Source organism: Caretta caretta, chromosome 10 (assembly GCF_965140235.1).
Source record: "Caretta caretta isolate rCarCar2 chromosome 10, rCarCar1.hap1, whole genome shotgun sequence".
In the NCBI taxonomy this organism is placed as follows: domain Eukaryota; kingdom Metazoa; phylum Chordata; order Testudines; family Cheloniidae; genus Caretta; species Caretta caretta.
In genome coordinates, this window is record NC_134215.1 from 72,309,232 (window position 1) to 72,329,110 (window position 19,879).

The 19,879-nt window shown below is 42.8% G+C and overlaps 1 protein-coding gene across 10 annotated transcripts in view; it reads right to left on the reverse strand.

Moving 5' to 3' along the window:
• The window catches only part of AKAP13 (A-kinase anchoring protein 13), a 325,971-nt gene that overhangs the window by 228,512 nt on the left and 77,580 nt on the right, over positions 1–19,879 (reverse strand). For all 10 annotated transcript variants that reach the window (XM_075133185.1, XM_075133183.1, XM_075133179.1 and 7 more), the window contains one exon: positions 5,785–5,827. In XM_075133185.1, the coding sequence (XP_074989286.1) occupies positions 5,785–5,827 (43 nt within the window). The remainder of the gene's footprint in view (positions 1–5,784; positions 5,828–19,879) is intronic.

Genomic DNA, 19,879 nt, shown 5'->3' on the forward strand with positions numbered 1-19,879 from the left:
ATACTTCTGTGATTGGAGACTAGCAGAGAGATAAATGTTATAAAAACACTATAGATAGGTATCACTAAGGCTAAAATTGGGAAGTACCCAGTTCACTTTTTAAGCAAGACTATTAGACATCATATGTAACTAAAGACTTGATCTTGATCATTTACCCCCGCACACTCTATATTTATTGAAGGTATGTTGGTAATAAGAACATAACTTGTGATCCTTGATCCTTTGGTTAAGTCTACAGTAAAGCATCCAACAGAACTCTCAATTATGGTACAAACCATAAAAAAGCAAAATACTGCCTATATAAAACTTGTTCATATTTCCTTTCTAGTTATTTAAATTAGTAGCAATTCCATTCAGCCCAAAGAATTGACTAAAACTGAATTTCACTTATAGACAATGGTGCTTCTTTTAACTAAATCAGAAATCAAAGATCACTTCAAAAAAGTCTAAGTGCTAAGAAAACTGAGGGCTTGTCTTCACTACAGGGGCAAGTCAACCTAAGTTATGCTACTCCAGCTACGTGAATAATGTAGCTGGAGCCGACTTAGCTTAGGTCGACTTACCCCAGTATCTTCACAGCGCTGTGTCAATGGGAGATACTCTCCAGTCGACTTCCCTTACTCTTCTCAGAGAGCTGGAGTACCAGGGTTGACCAGAGATTGCTCTGCCATCAATTTAACAGGTCTTCACTAGACCCGTTAAATCAATCCCTGCTTCATCAAATGCAGCAGCAGCAATCTCCCTGTAGTGGAGACCAGCCCTGAGAGACTAACCTTGCTCTACCAATGCATCTCAACCCTCACATGCAATAGAACTGGCAATTCCAGTTCAAAGTCCCCAGCTGCAATACTGTCAATAAGTACAGCACCTCCTGATATTCTAGGTCTAGTTGCAATTTTTCTGAGTGAAAAAATATCTATGACATAGTTAAGATGAGAGATTTCACTGTAAGACCTTCAGAAAACTAAGTCTGATGTTGATCATATCCCTCCCTTCATAAATAAAATATGTTTGTCACCTCCCAACTCCACACCCACATTTACACTCACTAACGGAAGGGACAAAATAATTCTTTAAGTCTGACTTGAACATACAAAATCCATCACAGAGTCAGAGCTAAGATTGAAACTCCATTCTTAATCCACTTCACTGCTTAGGAGATCCCTAAAATGATGGAATGGTGTTGCAATATGAAATGACAACGGAGAGGAGTTAAAGGCCATTTCTAGATTTAATTCTGTGCCTTTGCTTTAACATAGAAGTTCCCCTATGATCAGGTGAGGTAGATGACTGGATAACTATGGAGGTCCATGGAGAACTGTCCAGTCACGTAGCTTTGATTCCTCTTTCATATATCCTGCTTCTAAAAATGCACTAGAAGGCAAACAGGGCACACTGAATATTTTCCTAATGCCATTTTCCATGTAATTGCTGTAGAGGTCCAAAAAAGATTATGGAATTGTGAACAACATGAGAGGTGGTCCTTACAATTGCAAACTGGAGGGGAAGAGGTCCATTATAGCAGCATACACAGGAGGCTCTGGATACTGATCCCAGTCATGTGACATAACCTTTTGTAACCCTGACCCATGTCACGTGACCGTGGCCAACATATAAAGTGCATTCTCTGACTAGCACTACTGCACCCCACAGCTTGATTATAATGCATCAGATCATCTCTGTGTTAAAGTGTGGTCCATGTCATAAAATTTTTTTGAAAGCTCCAGGTTAGTAGTGGTAATTCATCTGTTACAGGGATATAGATAATCCTTGTCAATGACATCCCAACTCAGAGTTACTTGTCATCAATAAGACTGCAGCTGATATAACAGAACCTCCCACGTTAGGGAGGGGAAAAGTGGGTTTAAACTTATTTGCCTTAAATTCACACTATAATTTAAAATAGAATACCACCTTTTATAAAGTAACTAAGTGTTGACAGTTACACTGGGCTGATAGCTGCTTGACCTGCCACCTGATCAAATATTGGGATTAATTATATCACATTCTGCTGCTGTTTCCCCACGCTACACTGAGGAACACTTGACTGCCCTGCCTCTTCGGACACAAATTGCAAGGCCTTGTGACCGAATCAGTGAGTACACTGGGAGCCGAGCCAAATCAAGGAGCTAAAAAGGCCACATTAAAAAGTATTGTGATAAAGTGTAGGTAACTTACTCAGAGATTAAAGGAGAGATACAACTGTCACAGGGGAGCCAAATAAAACAAGGGCCAGTTGCTTTCAGCATGAAGCGTGAGCCCACGTTCACAAAGATGCTGGAAGAATAGACTGACTTCATCACTACTTGCTGATTTTTTTTTTCCCAGAGCGGTTGTATCACACCTGTAGTTTACAGTTCTTGGCTTTAATTCTCACTCACCAGAGAATGCCGAAATGGAACGCGGACATTTAATTCTAAAAATGGATTTGAGCTTCTCTCTTTTGGTCTTCAAATAAGCTCTCTGAAAGGTCTGTAGCCATATCATCTCAGGCTGTGACCTCACCAACTGAGCAGAGACAGAATGGGTCAGCTCTTATGGAACTGGAGAATGAAAATCCAGGTGATTTAGGAAGTAATAGTGGTGGTTCAGTAGGTGGCTCTCCTTTCCTCCAAGTCAGCGAAATGAATCAATTACCCAGTATGGAGCTAAAGGATATTGTTTTATTGGAAATACCTTCTTTTCTATCATATACACAAACTAGGTCCTGAGCACATGTAACCTCTTAGGTTCCCACAACACTTTTCACAAGTATAAGAGCATTAACCTAGCTGTCTCAGTCAAGTATCAACTGCATTCTGCCTCTCTAATTAGACCTTGAAGTTCAACTGAAGATGTTATTTTTCACTTTCTCCCTCTAAAAGTGGCAGTACAGTGATGCTGGTGCATAGCAGCTGTCAAAAAAAGACGCAGTTTGGTGTATGGAGAATGGATCCCTAAATATATTTTTACTTACACACTCTCCACCCTCCACCCCCCTTCAGGATGGAAGTTGCTAGAGAAATAGCAACTGCTACTCATATTTAAAACTTTTTTTTTAAATTAAGAAAATAAACACATTCCAAAGACCTCCTAAAAACCACACCAAAACAAAAACTTTTCCTGGAAGCAATCACTGGTGTATGTGGCTCCCCCCAGATAATCACCACTTTCGTTTCCAATAATTTGCTTTGTAGATGGCATATTCCTTATTAACAAATGAATGACTTGTTTTGAACACAGTTCTTAGCTTTCTGAAATGCAGCCCCCAACCAAGCCTATGTATGGGATGTCTAATAAATGTCAATCTGAAAAAGAACAAATTCCAAGAACTTCTGGTGCTCTTTGATAGTAATGCCCACTGCTGACTGGTCCTGAAAATTATTCTGTCTCCCCCTTTTGAACAAAAATAATCAGAAAGTGGTTGATCTGTTTTTGATATTAATCTTTTTTCTCTTCCTCTCACATGGAACAATCCACTCAACCGACAGATATCAGTTATCAATTAGTGGTAGGTGGAACATGAAACTGATCCAAAAAACTATGCAGTACATACATTGAAAGCAAACATATTAATTTTCCTGGATTGTCTGCATTTGCTGAAACTGACTCTTGATTTCAGTAGAAGCAGATTAACTTTTATAGCTTTGGCGGTGGGGGGGAGGGTGTGCAAATCACCAGAGCAGTAACAGTCATGTCATGGCCATATCAGCATAAACAAAGAAAAACCATCCAGTATGCCAGTATCATCATCATTTTGTTCATCATTGTGCTAAACTAAACTTCCATTTAATCCTTCCCGCCCCCACACAAGGAAAAAGAGATCTTGTAAATATGTCCAATGCATGAATTTATTATCTATAAAATGCAAAACAATCAAAATGATAGGGGGAAAAATAAACTTAGCTTGAGTGCAACATTAGGACTGAGAAATCAAGCACTCAAGAACAGGAAATTCATAAAGTTACACACTCAAATTTAATTCATTCTGGTGTTTACATCAAATATATGTATATAACCTGCATTTTCTTGTAATGGCTATCTGGTGGTTCCGAACTTTAAAACGAGGTTTCTTCTAAATTGACGGGGCTATAGTCTGCCTGTGATTTACCAACTTTATGTTAAAATTTGTTACAAGATTACATAATCCAGCTGTGGATTTCAATAAACCATTTTTACAGTCACTTTTCAGAGGAGAATCACAGTCTAGTGCTGCTATGAGAAACAGAAGATGGCAGTCCCGGGGTAAAAAATTAAGCCATGGACAGAACAACAGTGCAGAATTAAAAATGACATGAGATTAAAGGCCAGTATAGTCCACTGTGTCAAACACCCAGTGCTTCACAAAAAACTCCCCACCACCCTTGCCCACTTAGTTCTTACTTCTACCTGCTAAGGCTGTCTACACAAGCACTTTTCTTCCACAAGAAAAAGTGGAGCTCTATCAATGGTAGCAATGTTGAGACTATAAATGTAGGCTGACCACTAGAGTTTTACCCACCATCTTGGCAAACTCTGCTCAGACCAAGCATAGACAAAATGGAAGCTAAAACCTTACTGACAGTCAGTGGCCTGCCGACACTCGAACGCCCAACATTGCTACCAATAGAAGATATCGGTGGAGCTATACCCAGAAGTAGCAAGTGACAGATTTTCCAAAACAGCCTAACATAGATAAGATGGTTGAAGTTCCATTGACTTCAATAGGAACAGGATCAGACCTTGTGTCATCAGAAGACTCTTTCCCATACCATTATTTTATCAGGAGAGAAGGATAAGGTCATTAAAAAGCCGACAATCTACAAATTAACAGTTAAGGAATCTGTGTTTCGAAACAACAGGTTGGAGTCTATTTAAGGGGTTTCCAGATTGGAAAAGGTGGAGAGAGGTCTAAAATGTGCATTGCTAATTGTTCAGTGCACATGGCAAAGGTCCCTAGGACAGAACTGCTTGAAGAGAAGTAGCTTACCTAGAGTAGGACACTGGTTACTTGTTTTTAAAACTGGCACCACACATTTACGTTCCCTTCCAAACAGGGAATACATTTTGAGCAATACAAGGATTCCACAAGCAAACCACTAACAGGATGCACATCTGTGGTGCTATATACAGTAAAACACTTAAGCCTCCTGCCACCGATTCCAAAACATATTTGAACAATTTATATACATGTGTGTCTAGCTCTTGTTTGGCAGTTCCTATCATGCTGCAACAGGGCTTCTATTCAAAAGAAAAAGCTATCCTGTTCTTTATTATCGTGGTCATCCATGTCACCAGCTTCTAGAGAGACTGATACAAAACATACCGTACGATAGAAATCTTAGAGAGTTCTCCTGCCATTTCCTGATGATGACCCAGCTCCATTTCTGTCCTGTCTAAGGTCTGACAAAAAATGATACCCTAGGGTGAACATTAAGGTTTCTTGTTTCACACACAAACTGCAACTTGCAAGACCTCTCAATACTCCCTGAGTTCCAACAGCACTGACGTCCACCCAGAAATGTTCTCCAAAAAGGAAGGGGGCATTTCTATGCTTTTAAACTTATGCATGGTGCAGAACAGTGTCCTACATTACAGCATTCCACAAGTGGGAACCTTAAACTTTCTACTTAAAAGGTATTATCCGGGTTAGCTAAAAAGCTTCCTTTTTTATTGCGGTATTAGACCTTTAATTTGATTTATTTGGGGAGCAAAGAATAAAACAAGGTAACCAAGATCCCTGGGAAAGAGCAAAATTGCATCAAATAGGTACAATTTGTGACACAAAAAAGAAAGAACAAGTAGTTTAAATGTTGGTCTACTCACATATAATGGAGCTTGTTGTGGATTAAGTTTCATGACCCGAACACTGAAATGGAAGAGAAAAGACGTGTTAAAAACATTCAGTCCTCTCTAAAATTAACTTTTTTTTTTTTTTTGGTAAACTACAGAATCCTAAATAAATAATATACAAATCCACACAAGTCCACAGCTTGAGAAAAATTTCTCTCTAACTGTAATTTCACACTACTTTACCTTATGGGGGTCCAGCTGATCTAAATAATACAACAACCAAATTCTTCCATCCTTGCTCATACTGGGCAGCATTGAGTAAGGGTGGCAGAATATTGCCCAAAGGGAACAGCTAGACCCTCCAACCTCTCCTGAACGAGGGGTGGCATGAAACTGCACCAACCTAAAAGCAGAGCAGTGGTCACTGTTCCCTCTGAGCTGCGTGGGTGTGCGTGCGCACACAGATCCTAAACCCCATGCACACAAACCCTAAACCTCGCGCGCACGGCAAAACACCGCATCTCACCATCACCACCAAAGTCCCGGGGCTGGTGTGACGGCGCTTCCTAGGGCAGCTCCTGGCGGCCCACCCGCCCGCCGGCAGGAGCCAGCCGTGCAGGCGGCTCCTAGGCACAGAGGCAGAGGGGGTCTCCATGTGCTGCACCAGCTCCCTCCTGCCCAATCAGAGCTGCGGGGGTGGGGCTTGCAGGCACTAGCAGTGGGCAGAGAGCCCTCTCTCCCCCCACCCCTCCGCCCGACCCTAAGAGCCAGAGGGACCTGCAAGCCCCGCTCCGCGGCTCCAGCAGCTCCCATTGGCGCGTTTCCCGGCCAGTGGGAGCCACGCAGCTCACGCTTCTGGCGGGCACAGCACATGTAGAGTCTGGAGACACACACCCCCCGCGCCGCTCTGACCCTAGGAGCCGGAGACCTCCCAGCAGGGCTGGTGAGTGCAGCCAGGGAAGGGGGCAGGGCGTGATGGAGTGAGTGTCTAGGAGGTCTGTGGTGGGGTGCTGGGCTGTGAGGGTGTGGAGGGCGCTGGTCAGTGGATCATTTGGACATGCTGATGTCTATTAAGAGTTAGATGGAGGACTGATAGATCTGGACAGAGTTTATATTGAATGTGCAAATGAAAAAGATCGCAGGGAAAAACAGCAAGGTTAGTTTAGTAGTCTTTGACATTTCGACCAATAAGGAAATTAAAATGCATTTGTAATTACATATCTTATTCTTGGCTGATAATCATTGATTGATATTTTTTAGGAAAATTTTAAATTTGAAACACAAACTCTTGTTTTTCTTTTTTTACTCATGGTGTCTCTTATCTGAAAACCCATATAAATTGACACAAATTGCAAATTAAAACTTTTTAAATGTATAAGCATTTTACTCGCTTGGACACATTTGCCTCATGGCGCACAAATTTGAACTCTGCTTCAAAAATTTGCACAGAAGAAATCTTTTGCGCACATGGCCTGTCAAAAATTAGAGGGAACACTGGCAGTCGTCCCATTTTGCTCTGAGGGAAGGGGAGGTTACTTCACCCATTTCAGGCAGAAGTTTACTCCTTCCCTCTGCACCCAACCAGCTGCTTTGGCCAGAGTGCAGGGAAGGCAGTGCCAGGACTCCTCCCAGTCAGGGGCAGAGGAGCCAGCAGCTGTCTCCCGGGTTAATAATAGTTAGCGGAGAAGGAACTTACTCTCCTTTACCTTCATGTCAGTTCACCTCTCTTCATTCCCAAAACACATCCTAAAAGCCACTTGTTTCCGAATGTGTTCTTTAGTGTGATGACTGCTGTAACCCTTCCACGCATCTGACACCCCACTGATATTTGCCCCCTTTTATTGCTTTTGTTGGGTCCTTTATAACAGTGGTTCCTAAACTAGGGGCGCCACTTGTTCAGGGAAAGCCCCTGACGGGACGGGACGGTTTGTTTACCTGCTGCGTCCGCAGGTTCAGCCGATCGCAGCTCCTGCTGGCTGTGGTTTGCCGTTCCAGCCCAATGGGGGCTGTGGGAAGGGCAGCCAGCAAGTCCCTCGGCCCACACCACTTCCTGCAGCCCCCGTTGGCCTGGAATGGAGAACTGCGGCCAGGGGGAGCCATGATCGGCTGAACCTGCGGACGCAGCAGGTAAACAAACCGGCCTGGGCCACCAGGGGCTTTCCCAGAACAAGCGGCGCCCCTAGTTTGGGAACCACTGCTTTACAGGGTGTTTTTTTTAATCTCCATGAATGTGCTGAGTTCTCTGTAATGGTGCAGAATGCCCTGAAGGTCTCTGCATGTTGCATGTTAATAATTATTATAATTCCACTATACTTTGCCAATGATTCCCCCCGCTTTTAGCACAAAACTGTTTTATTTATTGTAGCTGTTCTCCCTCAAGTCACAATTACAGTACTGATGGCTTGTTCCAGAAAGAAGTGGTGAAATCCATTAGTCTGGCAAATGTATCTTCCAAAGGAATCTGGTCCCTGTGCTTGCTAGAGTGGTGTCTTTCAGGAAACATTCCAAGAAAACGCAGTACACTGGAAAATCATTCTTTATGAAATTCAGGAATGTTCTTCAGAGAAAGCAGCATACAGTGCCCAAGCATTTCTTCAGTGATAGCCTAGCCAGGCTATCAGTCCTTGTCCCCATCATTTCCTATTCCAGTCTGGGAATCCTTAGCGGGTAAACCACACATAGATGAAAATTTTTTTGAAAAATTCAGCCGCGGTTAGAGGTAGGTGCCGTTTTAATTCTGTGCTGTGACAATGCACACTGCTTTCTAGAGCCTTTAAACTAAGGTTCTGTTAATTCTAATATGTAACAAAAGAAAATTTCGATATTTAAATGCTTTTGGGTCAATTTGGCACTCCTGAAATATAAGGGATTGCCCTTATATTGCCAGGAGATTAAAGTCTCTTGTGTACCCAAAGGGCAGGTGCAACACGCGCATTGGCAATGCAACCCCTCCTTTCATAGATCCTTTGAAGACATGCCTCAGACTTGACTCAGAAGAGCCAATTACTTGAGAGGCAAGAAGGAAATTGAGGCTCTACACCCACACAATCCTTGGCTTCTATGCTTACACTGCCAACAAAAGTATCAATTAGTGAAAACTGTGTTGATAGCTCTAGCTTCTATCCTCTAGTACTTGTCCTGAGACCCACCAACTCATTTCCCATAGGCCAACAAAGAGCCAAGAGATAGTAATGACTTTCCTCACTACTAACATGGACCATAGTACCCATAGTCCATTTCAGTACCCAAACGCTTTCACCTTCCAAATCGCCCCTTCCTATCGTGGTTGTGTCCCGTAGATTTCCCCATAAAGAACTGCATTTTCTTAAACATAACTTCCATTTCCTTTTCTTCTGATGTTGTGAAAATAAAAAGCACATCTGTAGAAGACAAGCTAGGAGAATTGTACTATAGGTATGTGGGGGGAGGTGGGGAGAGAAGCTTCTCTATGTAAAGCCAATGGCAAAAAGTGTGCAAGCTTTTCTTTTAACTTCCCAAATGTTCACTTTGCTTAAAAAGGACTATGAGAAGTTAGTAGCTGATTCTAGTATGTCTCTATTCAAATGTTTCCAGGAGTCAGGCACCAGAATCCTAACTGCACATTGTGAGAATGTACACCTTAGTCCGGGAGAGCCTGAATTCAGGTACAGGATATTTAAAGGAGTTTTTGATTCTCTCTCTCTCTCTCTTTTTTTTTTTTTTTTAAATAAAGCACCATACAACATAGAAACAGAAATCAAATGTGGCCTTAGAGATAAGGATAGATTTTTGACTTCACCCTCCTGGTGAAGTCATAAATCCCTTGCAATTTGGTTTTGTGATTTGTTGCATCATCAAATCCTTCCAAGGAAGCTGAAGGCTTTGCACCTATTCATCATCCTAGGATCTTAGGTATTACTATGACTGTCAGTACATCTAAACTCCCAGGACCAACCTAGAAGGGAAGGATAACATTGCAGCTCAAGTTTTGGGAATGGAAGTCAGGAAAACTTGATTCTGTTCCCAGCTCCACCATGGATATTCTATATGACCTGGGGAAAAGATCTCTGGGTTAAATTTTGGGCCCATTGAAGTCAGTGGGAGTTTTGACATTGGTTTCAGTGGGGCCTGGATTTCACCCTTTAGTTTTAGTTGCCAAGCTGTAATAGATAATACTCATCCTACTTGGGGGCTATGAGCTAAACTTATTCATAACCACAACATGCTTTGAGATCCAGAGATGGAGAGAGCAAAGCTTTAGTCTTATAATAGGACCTTTCAATTGTGCTCATTTCCTTCAGTAGTGGTGGGAGCAAATCTCTAAGTACTTAAGGCCCCCGGTAAGCAGGATGAAAATGCCACCTGCACCTAACACACATACTTTGAATATCTACCCCCTCCCTGGGGTTTGCCTTCATTGTTAACTTAAACAGCAAACCAAAACAAACCTCAGCCTAAACTTTCTCCTGATCTTAGCAATTCCTACACTCTTTCCCCTGAAGGACACCCTCTAATTCCTTTTGCCTTATAGTCAAACCTTTTTGTACACGTTGGTAGGACTAATTATTTAGACATGCCTGGTCTGGTTACAAGGAGGAATCAGCAAAATCACTTTGTATGTCTGTGCAGGGTCCTAGTACCTGACACCTTGTTATATACACTCTTATTCCTTAACAGCTTCTAAATCTGGTCATAACATCATGTCTAGTTTCAATCACAACATTCTCTTCTCGGAGTCACAATAAAAGTTTTACAAAATAGCTGTGTTTGAAAGACTTGTTTTGCCTTTTTCTCGCCTTTCAGCTTGTAAGACAGTGTATTACTTGTGAAAATGGGGGACCAGTAACATTGGCTTGAGGGTGGCATGCTTTTGCGAGGTGCCGAGCAAGCTTCCTGCACACAGCTCTGCCAATGAACCTCACTCCTGACCTATACCAGCCCCTGTTCTACCCACTTCAATCACACATCTCTCTCTCTCTGCCAATTTTCCTCAGTCTGAGCTACAAGAGCTCCAGATATTCTGGAGCTGGGCCTCTTGAACAGACACGAGAGTGTTGTCCAACTGGGTGCCTCTTCTGGTCTGTCATGAAAACTAGGTTGAGACCGAACAGTTTTTCATTTTGATACAGACCATTGTTTCAACCTACCTTCCCCATGAAGTGCCAACTAATCATTCAGATTTTCACGAGAGAGGCCCATTTCTTTTGGGCTTCTCCCGTGTTCTGGAATTAAACCCTGAAATCTCTGGCTTGACAATTTAATGACATTTGCATAATGACATGATGATGCAAACATTATGACATCAAGCCACCACACTTCTGTCTCAAATCAGGGTGTTTAAAGGGAGCAAAAACTTTGTCTAAACCTAGATTCTTCTTAAATATTCAGTTCCTTCACTGCCATGGAAATATTCTGCACCATACAGGAAAACATCTTTTTCTTTATTATAAACTAGAATGGCTAATTTGTATTTTTATAGTATTTAATCAGCTGAATTCACAAACAACCACATTTTACACTCCTAGACTACAGATAAAACCTGCATAATCATCTCATTGTATAGCATCTATCCTACCAAGGAAGCTGAAAATGTTTTATATACTGGCAGAGAATACTTCACCTGCCCCTGAAATTCCACCACACAGCTGCTATTCTACCCCAGCAACATTATATCACAGGGTTATTGCATACGAAAGTATTCAAGGGATGTCATATGAGGAATTTAAAAAGTGACCAGATTTTGGATCTGAGCAAAACCACACACCTAGCACTCTTACTCTTTAGGGCTTTGTCTGAAGATCTAATTTATTCTTTATTAATTTTTCAAGAGCTATTTAGTTTCTCAGAAAGAACTCTGCTGAGAGGAAGGTATCCTAATCAGTACTTTCCCACTCCTCCTCCCATTTTAAAACAGGATTTCTTTTTCATGCTGGAAACTCCCAGTCAAGTGTGTCAGGCTCCAAGGTATTTGAAGTCACCCTGCTTATATCATTGTTTGACTTCTGTGGTTTGAAGGTGGATACAGTCACATGTTTCAGAATCCAAAAGGTACATAAGCATGCACACTCTGAATGAGATCAAGTATCAGAGGGGTAGCCGTGTTAGTCTGTATCCACAAAAACAACGAGGAGTCCGGTGGCACCTTAAAGGCTAACAAATTTATTTGGGCATAAGCTTTCGTGGGTAAAAAACCCACTTCTTCAGATGCATGGAGTGAAAATTACAGATGCAGGCATTATTACACACATTATTATACACAGTAATAATACTGCAACACAGGTTCTACTCTAGCAGATGTTTTAGTTGATTTGCAGCAGGTGTGTGTGTTTGTGCCTGGGAGAGGGTGCTAGAGAGGTACTGACAGAAGTACCAGGCATCTGAGAAAAACCTCTCCCTCTGCTCATACATGTTCCATAGACGCCTTTACCTCCCCAAAAATAGGAATTTCAAAATGAAGGGTCTTTCAAACGGAAGCAGTGTTTTTTTCACACAGCCCCTGAGCAACCATGCTTCAATCACAGAATCCCTCTCTCTAAGCCACCACTGGCCTGTGGTCTGCAGCGCCTTATGATACGCTACGGTTCAATTCCTGGGTCCCCACTTAGGTAGGCGGCACTTGGAGTGTTAAGAAGGGAGCCCACTCAGCCTGTGCAGGAAAGAGGCAAAGCCAACGAGTGCCAGACAGTACTCAATAACAATCTCTCCAGATAATTAAATGACATCGACTGGCTTCTAGGAACGATCCCGGCTACAATACAAGGAAAACTTGGGGTGGGGGAGCCCCCACGAAGAGCGAAGCAGAAGTGTGAAGGTCTCTCCAACAGTGAAATATTGCTCTCTCAGATTTTCACAAAATAGTATACATATGTTTAGTGTTTGTGCTACAGTCCTTTATAACCTGAAGGCTGCCTTATCATTATTGTGTGTCGCCAATAAAAGCTAAAGGCAACACATTTCTTGAATTCCTGGGATTTTGCACTGCCTGCAAGCATTCTGCAGCAACTCAGTCAACCCCGATAAGGAATGCAGATGACTTTAGAAGACAAGCATGCTTTACAGAGCCCTGTGAGCACAGGGTGGACTGCCCAGCTCTGATCAGTTACAAATAGGTTACTCTTCAAAACGAAAATTAGTGTCTTGTGATACTCATGGATGGGCATGTTGGATCAGTGACAGCCTTGCCAAGCTAGCATTTTTAGCCACTAGTCCTGCTTATCCAGGAGTCCGTCCTGAAAGCTTAGCTTAACTAATGGCAGTTTAACTGAGATTACCACATGGAACTTTTAACAGGATGGAGCACTTCCACATTGCAATGCAAAAGGAACGGCAACCATACACAGGAAGCTATGTAGCACTGATTCTGATACACATGAGAATCCTTTAGTCCAGAAGTTATATGCAGGCAGAGCAGCATGGGAGGAGGAAACTAGTGAGGAGGCAAATTGGGGGCTCAGTAGATAGCTTTGCATATACTATACAATAGAGTTTCTGCAGCGCAAGCAACGGAGGGAAGGGTCTGCTTTGGCAGCACGTCTTTTGGTATTGCACTTGCCCTGCACTCAGCACCTCGTGTCATTAAACGAACGGGACATGATCTGATACTAAGTAGGCGCAGTGCCTTTCCCCCTAAAATATCCCACTTCTACTTTCATCTTTTATAGAAATGGTGGACACTCTGGCGTATGCTGGGCTCCCATAACTACTGTTATTTTTACCACCATATTATCTAACTCTGTTCAGAACAGGTCCCTGTGATGACAGTGCTGCACACTGTCAGATCAGGGCTCCTACATAGCCGCAGTGGGAAATTTGGAAGGGAAAAAGGTTAGTGGAGGCAAGGTCATAGAGACAAAGACAGTTGTTGTAGACACTTCATCATCAGGGACGGTTCACTGGAGAGGAGGTTGTGAAATTGATTATTGTGATACCAATTAATTGCAATGCAGGTGGAGATGACATTGCAATTTGGTCTGCAGCCTCAATCGAGTTCCTGGTGGACAAGCAACCCCCCAACTAAAAGGACAGCACTGATCCATCTGGTTCCCCTAGTGGCAATCCCAGCAGAAACTGGGTGGGCAAAGAAGAACAACATCCCTGCAGAACCAGTTTGAAGCACGTTACATGGGAGTGTGAGGAAAGAGGCTTGCCACTGTCCCTACTATAGCTGTTTCAGAGAGAGGAAAGATGCAATTGTCAAGAGTTGGCATTCTGCATCTTTCACTAGTGCTAACTATGCTTTTTAAAAGAAAATAAGATACGGTCTGTGCTTTGAACTTCCTCCTAAGACCCATTCCGCCACCCCAAAGCAAACTAATAAAAGAGAGAAAGTTATTTTACACTTTCAACAAACACATGCAAGCCATTTTAGCTCCAAGCAATCATTCTCTCTCTCTCTAACACCCATGCACGTTCTCAAGGAAGATATTAAAATAGGCATTGCTATTTACAGAAAACCAATTTTAAGCAGCAGAATATGTATGTATAAAAAAAAACCTTCCTCTTGACATGACTACAGTGAACAGACAGAGAAATTTCCTGTATTGTCTGGTATTACATAGAGAGCAGTGTTGCAGATGACAAAGATCTAGGCAAAATGCTACACCAGAATGGTACCCAATTAGTAGTGTGTTTGGGGCTCTGTGATCTAAGTAACAAAGTGGAGCTGAATCCTTTATCTCTACCTCTGGTAAAGAAACACAGACAGGGCTTCACTAATCAGGCCTGGTCTACCCCTAAAAAATCCATGCCCCTAAGCACCTTAGCTATGCTGACCTACCACCCAGTTTAGACACAGCTAGGTCGATGTAAGAATGCTTCCATCAATCTAGCTAGAATTAGAGAATTAACAAAATTAAGGAAGGTGAAGCTAGATTTCTTCACAAAACTAGTCGCTCAGAGAAAAAGAGCGGGCTAGTCACTTGCGGGAACCATCTTGCTGCTACAGGTGAGATCAAGGAAGTGGGAGAGCGTCATGGTCACGCCGCCCTTCACACCTTTGCACGAAAAGGCAAAGTGTACATGTGCAGCCCCAGACACTGCTATTAAAAAAAAAAATCCAATCTCATGCGGCACATGTGCTCTGCCAGTAGGATCCACACCAACACCGACTCAAAGAACAATTGTTACACGCACTCAGTTCAAAAGGATGTTTACTGAGCCAAAAATAAGGCTATAGCAATAGCCACAGCTTATAGCAGGCTTGGAAGTATCTGATTCCCTTCCCTAGGGCAGCTTGTTGATGAAAAGGGAATAAATAATGGAAACAGCTGGAGTTCACAATGGTCTCTTTAAAAAGTCTCCACAGCTGTGGTTGTAAATAGACAGAGCCGAGCCAGTCCATGCTACCTTTTGCAATGGGAACATGAGCCCTGCCTCACTCTGGTCCTGGCCATGATGAAAAGCTCAAGCCCTGTTGCAACGAGAGTGTGGCATCTGCCTTCAGGCACATCCCATGGTGGCCGTGCCATCACCCAGCTGTGATCCAAGCACACCCCATGTTGCAACAAGGCTGCGACAATCCTATCCTCACCCTTCTCCTATCTCCACCTGTTACAGTGGGCCACTCTCTGATACCCTGGCTCCCAATGAGTAGCACCTTGCTCCACGAGTAGTTTCACTGACTTCAGAGCAAGTAAGTGTATCAGAAACTGAACCAGTGTCAATAACATTCAAGCTTCCTTCCTCCAGACTCAATGCAAGCACCACTCCTGATGCTCTCCCAGAAGCAATGTGAATGCATCGTATTGCGCCAGAGAGTATTTCCTTGCTTCACCCCCACATTACCGTAGGGTAGTGTGAGCGCAGCCCAGCATACTGTGAGCCAAGTGCCACTTCCCCTCCGTTGCATTGTGAGCACACGTGCCCATCACTTAGAACATGGCACCTGACGCCCCACCCATGATGCAATGGAATCAAAATTGTCTTCAATGCCCTCATCACAATGCAGGTGTAATAGACTGCTCTAGTACATGTGATTAGGCCTCACTAAGGGCTAGCTCACTGAGAGCAGGAGACTTACTGACACCTCATAAATGCACTTCTTTACCTCAGAGGTGGGGGTTTGGGCTTGAAAAGGAAGGTCCTGGGTTAAGTCCCTATACAGGGTAAATATTTAAAGTGCCCAACTCTCAATTTCAAATATGACTTGGGTGCTTTGAATAAGCATGGTACCCCACAATGCCATTTTTAAACAGTCACTTTTCAGAGTATGACCACTCAAACTCAGAACAACTTCTGTGGGCCTCTATGAGACGTAATATTCCTGAATATATGTATATGAGACAGAGAGAAAGAGAGAATATGAAGGAATGTGTGTTTGTAAAGTTTCGCTACAAACTTGGCCAAGTCATTTATGCCAATAGGAATAAACCAAATGCTCAGATTAAATAAAAAGAAGTTGAGATCCCAAAAAGTTTGAAGAATATTTCAAGCATCAGGAACAGAATACATAACTGCATCTTACGTAACCCTCCGACAATGGGCATAGTTCAAATATCTGCAGCCAAAACATTTAGTTAACATCAGGTTGTATATTTCTCCATCAGCACTCGACATTTACTAGGCTACCTACTGTGCATGTGTTATTAAAATCTTACATGGGGAAATCACAGCAGAATTTGAATTCCACTATTTGCCTTTTAAACGCAAAATGGATTTTAGCCTTTTCGGATGAACTAATTCTGGAGCGCAAACATTTGCGAATGAACATTTTCATTATATTGTTTATAACAAGTGCTGTGAGTAACCTTTGTAGTTACTTGTCATCCATCTGAGACCTGTCTCTGTACATTTCCTCAGATTGCTCTTTGCAAATCTGTTGTTGGCATTGTAAAACTAGATAAAAAGATTTTACACAGACTAGAAGAATTGCTGCGTGTTGGTGGAAGTCTGCCAGTTTCTCTTCACTTGGGATTTGGGGTGTATGGACAGTGAATATAGTGTTTTAAATGTTTGTGTTGTGAGAGGGGACTCGTTAATGAAAGCTCTGTTGAATATGCACCCTGCCACCCCCCAAACACACACACTATCCTGCCCCTCTAATCACATTTTAAATTACTAAGTTGAACAGACACACCACAAAGCTGATGATGCCTACATCATGCACTAATTAAAAGGGGACCCATTTTGAAGTGAGTGGTCTTAAAATTAGAACCCCTTGTAAATTATGTTTGGTTCACAGACACATTTGCACCCTCTGCTCCACTCCACACCACTCATGTGTGCAGAATATTGAGCCTTACAAGGCTCCTGGCATTGTGTTCTGGGCACATTCATGAGAGGAGTAGGATATGTGCTGTGTGGGATCACAGCTTTGGCCCATTTTCTGTGCACATGCTCATATACTGAGATTAAAATATGCCATTTCCATTAACACTGTCTAGGTACTTCTATGCTCCCCTGTCTCAGCAAACAAGGAGCAAGAGTCCTTCCTGTAACTTCATTCACTAGAATATTCATGGAAAATGAACCTAAGACATGAATGCCCCTGAAGCAAATTCAATTGTGTTTTTTTTTATTTGAACAAATATTCATGAACACAGTTGCAGCATTCTAATGTTCAAACAATTTCTTTCTAATAACTGAACCATCTGAAATTCATGTTTGGTTTGTCACACATTTTGTAGCAATTCAGAACACTCAGCTTGCGATTTTTCTGGAGTTCTATTTTGTCTCTCCCCTTAAAATAACACAGTATAATCCCCTGCCTTTGCAAATTTGAAAATAGGGCATGAAGTAACAATTCCAGGTTGAAGCACTTAAAAAAGGAACAGTGGTTTCAAACAATGAAAAGATCAGCAGGGGTCAGAAAAAACAAGATTTGAAATCACAGTTTTCTCATAACAGAAAAAAATGTCCTTCTGCCCCCTTAAACATTAAAAATGGAATTAATATGGTGCCTCTGTTATTGAAATCTGCCCAGGATTCTCTTATGTGCTATTATACATTTAGTTTCACTGGGGAAGCGGTGAAGGTCAACTAAATGCATCATTAATGTCGGCTGGGCAAGGGACTTCTTTGTCTCGCTGTAGCACTGAAAGGTCCCAATGAGACTTAGGGCTGTTGTGCTAAGCAAATATGATGGGGCTTACTCCCATCACCTGTCAGGCAAGGGGTTAAGAGCAAATTAGTGCGCCTGTAGTTGATGGATTGATTGCTCCTCCCTCTCTGGTGAGGAGCCAAAGTAAGCATCATTAGGTACCTTCCCTTTATAGGAACCAGAGGAAACTCACTAGGGAGGAGACTGCAGAGGATACAGTATTCTCCTCAGAAGAGAAACCCACAGCAGGGGTGGAAAGAAACCAGGCAGAAGGATTCCCAAGGAGCAGGGTAGGCTCCTGGTGGGGGAGGGCACTGATGTAGGGCCAGTTAAAAGGACTTCAGTGGAGCCTAAGAAAGGTGCAAGAGTGATTAGTTCTGTGGAGAACCAAGGAGCTGGGAGGATCTATGGAGAAGCCAGCAGCTGGAGAACCAAAGGGAAGGTGTATTAATCACGGGTTATGAGGAAGCAGCACAAGGGGGCTCAGAGGTAGGACGTGGCCCAGGGAAACAGAAGCACACTTGAAGAAGTGGACCTATCTGCTTAATATAGGCTCCCAGGGCGAGAGCCCAGAGTAGAGGGTGGGGGCCTGAGTTCCCCTACCAGCCCTGGACAAAGAGGCATGCACGCCCCACAGAAGAAATACTGAGCCCAGGTTGGGGCTGAAGATAAGACAGGCTGAGGAATCGCCCAGGGGGAGGGGGAGTTCTTTTGTGTTAGGATGTTTTCTGAACTTTCAGTTGGACCTTTCTGTTACTGTGGATGGGGACTGAGCTTTATGTAACTTGGCTGGAGGGCTGAGCCAGAGAAGACGCAGGGAGAGGCAGATGGCCTGCAAGAGGTGCTGGAGACAAGGACCCCTTACAGCATCGCACCCTGACACAAGGGGGAGTTACGGGTGGTAAGTATACTAATGTACAGAACTGCACAAACACATAAGAAAATATGTTCCCTACCCTGAAGAAGTTACAGACCAGGAAGGGTGAGGGAGAGCGATAAAACCATCAAGTGCAGGTATATTTATAACATTGTGTTTTTGTAACAAATTCACATCATCATCAATGTCCACATACCCCTCAATCTAACATTATATCAGTTGACTGGATTCTTGTACATGTCCCAGAAAAAGTGGGCCCAACGGAGAGATCCGAAGGAGAGGCTAGTGATGTAAGGGATCAGTTCATGTATAAGGGGTAGTGTGGACAAACAGCTATCTATCCTGTTCCAGATGGGGCCTGTTGACTTGGATAAATGGCTCTTAGGCACCCACAACAGCAAGTACCATTCTGACTATATCTAACCTTCTCTTTCAAAAGAGCAAGTGTAAATTAAATGCCTGCCTCACTAGCGTCATCTGGATCCTTCTTGGTGGCCACGAATGTACAACTGAGAAGCTCTGGAGACATAAAGCGGCATGTAAGGATGAAGAACCATGCTTCTTTCAGACACCTGTACTGTATGGTAGGCCATTAAAGAAATGTCTTAGGGTGCTTCATAGGTGAAAACAATGGCTACAGGATTTTTAGAAACAGGAAAATGACAGTGCTTGGCTCCAGCAGCTTATAACAGCCATGTGAAATTGGGAGGAATGCGGGTATTTGAACATATACTCAGAACCACCCGCTCCAAGGGCTTGCGAACACTATGCGCTAAATGAGGGGATACTTCAGGTGTATCCAGTGTCAAACTTTGCTGGCTCATAAAAAGAAAAAGTTGGATATAAACACTTGGAAGTTCGGCATAGATTTTCTATTTACTTTTTTTTGGTTAACACTATTCAGTATTTGTTAAGCTCTAAACAGTATACTTAGTGATATACAAGACAGTTGCTGGTATAAGATGCTCATGGTCTAAAGGGACAAAGATCAGGCACACAAGAGAATCCAGAGGGAGGTTTTGTAGGCCTCCTGGAAAGAGTTTTAGAACATGGGTACGAATGGAGAGAGGACAGGAGAGAGTTCAAGATGTAAGGGGCAACACATGCATGCCTCACGAAGGCACAAAGCTGGCAATGGAAGAAGGAATTGAAGGGTTATTTCAATACGATGCAACGTTGGGAGATTTACAAATAACTGGTCTGGAAAATGGGAAACAGATATGGGCGACCACGGG